The sequence below is a fragment of the Geospiza fortis genome, unplaced genomic scaffold (assembly GCF_000277835.1).
Source record: "Geospiza fortis unplaced genomic scaffold, GeoFor_1.0 scaffold98, whole genome shotgun sequence".
NCBI lineage: Eukaryota > Metazoa > Chordata > Aves > Passeriformes > Thraupidae > Geospiza > Geospiza fortis.
Window position 1 is genome coordinate 9,071,434 of NW_005054306.1, and position 7,064 is coordinate 9,078,497.

Genomic DNA, 7,064 nt, shown 5'->3' on the forward strand with positions numbered 1-7,064 from the left:
AATGCAAGCATGCTGGTATTTTGGCATTGAGAGTAATTTTGACAACTTTACGAAACAAAAGAAGACCCCAAACATTTTCTGTTCTGAAGTGTAATTTACAGTCTCTTTACTTTCTGTGGTGAGCATATGAGGACAAGGATTTAGGACACCTAGAGTTTAATAAATATTAACACCCCCAAAAAGCCATGATACTGTGTATGTAATCATGGATTTGTTCTCCTTCTTTTCATATTTTGTGCCAAGTGGTGATCTCACACTCTGACAGTATAACGCTAAATCTAACTGAGAATGTCAAGGCATGTTTGACCATTGGACTGGATCATCTTAAAAGTCTCTTCCAACCTTGATGACTCCATGATTTTTACTTATTTTCTGAAAAACCTCATTCTTGAATGCCCATGTATAGTTTTTACATTTTGCCACTGATGGAAAAGTTTCATTTGGATTTGACCTGTTTTCCTGCAGAACAGGAACCTTCTGCTAAATTTCCAGGTGAGACCTTTCACTTACTGCCCTTGGTTAAAGCAAGCAGTTTATTTGCATGTTCAGGTCACCTTTCAGACTTAGCAGTCCTACTCGTGCCTTTGTTTCTTGTCAAGAAGGATTCATTTATTCTATTACAAGGTACTTAGAGATACAAAGAAAACTAAGAATATTTCTTCTTGGTTTTGGCTTGACACAGCTGAAAGACACTTTGATGGAGAAAAGAAAATACTTGTGGTAGAAATGGCAGGTTAGCATCAGTAATCAAAGTTCTGCCTCTCCTTCCTGCATATCAGAGCAAATAACATATGATATCTATTTGTATAACTTTTTCTATCCATGAAATGAAAGCAATAATATTTTCCAAGCTTAGCAGAATTTTAAAAGGGGGACTGTGATGCTCTACTTCTTATATGAACAACACTAACGTGATTGACACTTTCCATATCCAGTTCTTAGTCTAAATACAGCCAGTTGTCAACCAAAAGCTGACAGGCTTCAGTCAGATTGGTCTCCAGTACCATCTGTATCCCTTCCCACACAAAATGTTGACCATATTTACACAGAGACAACATTCTTGCTCCCACATTGCAAACAGAACTCCATTCATATAGAGCAAGTAGCTATTGTTTTGAATTGAGTAATGGATAACTAATTATTACAAATTGGTCTGTTAATTATCACATTATTGTGTAAATGATTGTATTACAGCCTTTTGGGACTGCTAAGGGCAGATTTCACACTCCATGCGCCACTTGCAGCCAAGTATCCTTCTGCTCTAGGTGTTCACGCTTCATCTGTTGATTGTGACCATGCAAACATCTCTGAGCCTGATCGAAAGCCCATTATAGTCCACTGTTTTCACACTCAGTTCAATGGGCTTTGAGACAGGGATTGCAGGAGCAGAATACGGTTGGTTCCATTATTTCCAGGATTCAGTTATTTATTAGGTAGAAGTCACATGCTCAAGTGAAGGTTAAACCAGGCTGACAAGCAGCAGAGGAAAACAAGTGGTTTGATATGTGAAGGATAAAGAAATTATACAAAGAGTTTCAGTTTGTGCTTTGAAAGGTCATTTTATGTAGTTTGTTTCTTTGTGAAATGAGTTTGTTCTAACAAGATTCTAAATAAGAATCTGAACAAGATTCATAATAAGGAAAACATGCTTTACTTCACACAGACTGTATGACAACAGTTTTAGTTTCTTCCAAGTGGTTTTATGGCAAAACCACTTAAAAAAAGGGAATAGGTCGTAGTAAAAGGATGTAGGGATGGCTGGCAGAAAGGGCTGTTGCTGACCCTATTCACAGGTTTCTTGTCAGTGCGGAGTTGTTCATTGTGGTAGTCTGATGCACGGTAAGGACATGCGCAGACACTCTTCTATCCTCTTCAGGGGAAGAAATAAAGCTTACACACTTAGTATTGAAATATATCCTTTTTAATAACAAAAGAACCATTGGGCAAAGCCTGTATCTATTGGACCATTGAGCAGGTGATTAGCATCCATCAGGCTACAGCTGTTTTCTTCTTTTGTTTGTTCCATATGCAGATGCTGCTATGAGGAAAGGAGACAGCAATGACTGATGTAGAGCCTGTGGTCACAGATTTTGCCTCATCAGGACGGTCAGGCCGCCGAAATGCCTTACCAGATATCCTGGGCTCTCCTGCTGGTGCTGGGACTTCAGACCTGCCACACAAACTGGCTGAGCTCTCTGTTTCAGAAGGTAATGGCTGGGCATTCAGAAAAGGACGTTTATATGCAGTCATCCTTTGCTTCTTTTTTTTAAGACTTCCACAACCGTGCAGTTTTGATACCAATACTACTATTCCTTTAATCATTTAAATTCAACCTTCCAAAGCAGTTATCACTTGTGCCTCCTGATGAGACAAGTTAATATTAGCCCATATCCATCCACAGATCCAGTGTTAGCAGCTTAGGGAAACAGCTCAGTGCTGGGAACTGAATTTCAGTTCCCTTAAGGGTGAGAAAACACAGTTGTATGTCTGGGCAACTTGGAAAACACATCACTCCAGCTATAAATTCCAGTGTACTACTGCACTGAGGTAACTTTGCATAAGACAGAAGAGCTGTGCTGTTGGCACAATGACATCTCTCAGAATATACAGGTATATACATTAAGAGTAGTGTTTATAGTATTTTACTTCTGCTTAGTAGGCTTTCAACTTTGCTGAGACCAGTGCCCTGTTTTGCCATGTCCTTTAATTTGATAAGGTGCTCTGTTGATATAGCACAGATCTAATCAACGTCAGCTTTTGAGTTCTTTTTACTTTCAGAGTGACTTCAGATGAATTTTCAGATTCAGAAAAATCTGTTTTCTAATGCCTAAGAAACAAAAAATATGGACTGGCCCTGAGCATGGTCTGTCGCTACTTTTTTTAATCTGAATCAGAATTTTTTTCAGAAAACCTTTTCTTCTCATGCCCATCACTGTTGCTGTTGTGGTGCCACCACAACAGATGGTCCCACATCAAGGAGCAGTGATGGTGTGAGTGCAGCGATGGTGTGAGTGCAGCAAAGGGGAAGGCAAGCCTGTGCTAAGGTGTGAACAGTCCATGAGTCTGAACTGAAGTAGATCATTAGAGGGATTCCTAGTCTCCAGGGTTGCATATCCTCCTTTTACATTGCCCAGAGAAATTACAGGACGCTAGGTGAACAGCCTTTTAAAGCACAGTGAAGACCAGGGAGAAGGATTTATTTGATCTCAAATTGTTATTTTGGTGATTTAATTTAGTCATGTGTTTTGGGGTTCTGTAATCTAAACCCCACATGGGCGTATCAAAGGACTGCTGACCAGGTAGAAAGAACACTTCCTGGAGGAGTGAGAAGGGTGGAATGACCATATCCTGACTTGAATCAGAAGAAATGAGGAAAATAAGAATCTGAATGGATTCTGGAAGACTGTATTATTTTGTGTTGAGGAGACATTTTTCTCTATGAACAAGAAAATTATGTCCCTACAAAGCAAACGGAAAAGAGTGCAAGTCTTTTTTTAAGAAAACTTACAGCATGGCATAAGATAAATATCTAACCCTCCGGATGACACAATAGTCCTCCCTCCCCTGGTCTCCATCCAATTCATTAAGAAGAAGAAATGAAACACAGCTATGTTAGTTTTAGCAAAACATACTGATGCTTTCTTAGAAATACAGGACCAGCTCTGCCAGGATTTGAAGAACAATTAAGAATGTGGAATTTTCCTTGGCTTTTGTCATTGACATATAGCTGTGCCAGAGCACATTGGAAGGCAACACATTCTGTTATCAACAGTTCACAGTAGTGAAAATAAGAAGTGAGCAGAGAATGCAGTTAGGTCCACTCTGACAGCATGGGTGCTTTCTGGGGATGGAAATTCCGCAAGTATCAGATGGAAATTTCAGCTTCATTGTGTTGTAAGTTATAGTTTTGATGAGACAGCAAGCAAACAAAAGAGAATTCATCAAAATGGAGAGACAGTTTTGATGTTCAACTGCAGTGGCAGGGAAACTGTTTGTGAAACATTTGGGACTCTAGCAGGTATTTCTTTTGCCTATTTCTGACTTCAACAATAAGTAGTTTAAAAAGGAAAGTCATTTGCAGCTCAGAACAAAGAAATTAGATAAATGAGAGAAGTGGAGAAGATGGAACATGTGTCTATGTAAAGTATGCCCTATTTTGTTGCTACTCTCAAATTCAGATTCAGTGAAGATTATGGGAAATGGTGAGGAGGACTCTCCCATCTTTTTTTCAAATTTAACTAATGTTCATTGGATCATACATTTCCCCTTTCTAAAATGCTGTCAGCTACTGTCATAGTGAAAAGTCAGGAACAGGATGTGCTAATACTTGCTGGTTTAGAAGAGAAAAGAGACTTTGCTTTTTTTTTTTTTTTTTTTAATACACAAGGACTATATGATATATATATCCATGTACTCTGCAAGCCACACAGAGTTGGCTTGTGGGGATGTTCTTGTGGGATGAACAGAGGATATTCTGGCATCAGCTATTTATCTTGGAGCCTAACTCTGAAATGCAGACCATCTGTATCATATCTGATCCTCCTCTGGTGGTAAGTTTTGGAGTGTTGAGACTTTCCACAGGTGGTCTGGAACCACATTGAATAGTTGATTAGAGTCACTGGTGATCCAAAGGTTGAAGAGGAGGCTGCAAGAAGTTTGAGAGCAAGAAGCCACATTTGGTAACCTTTGTTAGGGCACCATTTTGCCAATAACAGCAGCTTAACTAGCACCTATTGCACACCTAAGTGTCACTGAGTATGAGATTAGATTTCCTCTAACAAACTGTTTTCCTCTACCCCTGTCTGAAAGACTCCACTGATATTAGATGTCCAGCCTGCACAGAAACAGCCAGTAGAGGATATTGCTCTGTCTCCCTTTCCACAATACTGGTGTGCTACATAAGGCTGGAAGATGTCAAGTAACTCGGTTCCTTATTGCTATAGAACTCCAAAGCCTCTGAATCTCTGAGCAGACTTAAAACATCAAGCAGTTTCTGCCAAGGGCTTTAGCTGATGAATTGTGTACAGTATTATATATTTGAAGTGATGTGTAGAGACCAAGATATATAACTTTTTTGGGTGTTTTTGATATTTTATAGCAAGTGACAAAAATGCACTCTTTAGATTACAACTGTGGGGGAGATAGAGTATGAAGTGGAGGACTGTACAGACAGATGTGATGAGCAGGCCTCTCTCTCCTTGTCCCCAAAAGCTATGGACTGCCATAGGTTTGGATATGCTATTGCCACTGGTGCTACCATGTGGGGCTTGAGGGTAATGTGAAAACTATTATTACGGTTTTCAAGGAAACCAAGGCACTGCTTCTCAGTGAGTAAACTTGATCAAAAGAAACAGCATGGATCAGTACATATAATGACCAGAGACACTGGGGAGCTTTTATTTTTACTAGTCATGTAAGCATTCTACTCTAATCTATGGAAAAGTGAACTTCCAACTCAGAGTAACAAAAAATCCCCCTAGCTTGTGAAGACAGGGTAAATTCACATAGGTATTTCTTGTCAAAGAAAGTCAGATAGAACAGTGGCATGCCCATAAACTGAAATGTTATCTACCTGAAACCACACAGTGCTCAAAGGAATGCGACATTTTAATTTGGTTTTGGAAATGATCCCTAAAAAAAATAACAGTAATACAAAGTCATTTCCAATTTATTTTTTACAGCCAAATGCAGATCAGCCGGTGCAGGAAGTGGGCAAATCAACACCAACAGATGCCTCTCAAAGTTTTTTATCTCTTGAGATAATCTCTCTTTCTAAAGCACCCATGACTGTGGTAGTAAAGAGCCAGTCCAAACAGAGATGATCAGTGAACCCAAATAAAAAAGCATTAAAAAAGCTGTGAGAATGTGTGTGGTATAAATGTTTAATTTTGTCTCTGTTTAGATGCAGGAGCAGAGGGTGGAGAAGTGTCATCATCCAAAGCCTTGCTGGAAAGTCAAGAGGCGGAAGGAAAACGCAATGATTCCTAACACCTAAGGACTCCTGGGTTAATGAATCCCACCAACGAACTCCCCAGTTTCCCTGTGTCACCCCTTCTGAAGTGTGGTAGCAACTTTAGCAGCACAGACATGACTTTGCAACACACTTGTACCTAGATGATTATGTGGATGGCACACAGTTCTTTCCACTCTCATCCTTTTAAAGCAATGTTCTACATATCCAAACAGGAAGAAAACTAAAGAACGTATCTCTTGTTTTCAGTTTTCTCTCTAGTTTTGGTTATAGTATTCATCCTAACTAATCTTCTTTGACAGTTCCAATTAATATATCTACCAGGAACTAATCATTGTTTCAAAATAAAAACCATGTTTCTTAATTTCCCAAACCAGCTTCTTTCTCTCTGGCACAGAGGTGTGTTCACTCCCCACAACATGATATTAAGTATATATTAGATTACAGACATTATCTGTAATTTGTCTCCTGAGATTTTTGTTCTCATTAGACATATATAGATGGGTGTGAGAAAAAAAATAATTACATCAAATAAAATTTTCTCCTACTCCTGTCGCCAAAAGGTTTAACAAACTACATAAACATCAGCATTTGTTTTCAGACTCTCCTTACCTCTGTTTGATTATGGCAGATCATCTCAGTTCTCCCACTCTTAGCAGTCTTGCCACTTTGGCCATTCATTCTCATGCTGAATATTGTAGCTTTCATGTGTACCTAAAGTAAAATAGGTATGTTTGTATATGATGAAAATTGTTTAATCTCACTGTGGAAATTAAATATCTATAATCTTTTCTGTCTTCGGTTGATTTCTTAATGTTTCTCCTGTAACCCAATAATGCATATTTCTTTTATTTCATCTGTGTTTTGCTTTGTTATCTGCTGACAGTGAAGATGTTTCAATCATTGTGATTTTTACAAAGACTTTAAGCAAAGTTTTTTCTCTGCTGAAAGGACTTGTTTTGTTTTGGCAATCATGTTCCTGAGAATACTTGGCATTCATTCCCTTGTTGTAGGAGACTTAAGATTCAGGTAGAGACATGAACCTTCACAATTCCTTGGGCAGCAGCTACTTATGTACATCATAAAAACAGCA

The 7,064-nt window shown here is 38.8% G+C and overlaps 1 protein-coding gene across 4 annotated transcripts in view; it reads left to right on the forward strand.

Annotated features, from left to right (window-relative positions):
- Nucleotides 1-6,768, forward strand: part of PKIB (cAMP-dependent protein kinase inhibitor beta) — a 54,117-nt gene extending 47,349 nt beyond the window's left edge. For all 4 annotated transcript variants that reach the window (XR_004082998.1, XM_031066674.1, XM_031066673.1 and 1 more), the window contains exons 2-3: nucleotides 2,033-2,207; nucleotides 5,903-6,768. Coding sequence is in view for 3 of the 4 variants with exons in the window: in XM_031066674.1 (XP_030922534.1) it covers nucleotides 2,060-2,207; nucleotides 5,903-5,988 (234 nt within the window). In the remaining variant the exon portion in view is untranslated. The remainder of the gene's footprint in view (nucleotides 1-2,032; nucleotides 2,208-5,902) is intronic.
- The last annotated feature ends 296 nt before the right edge of the window (nucleotides 6,769-7,064 follow it).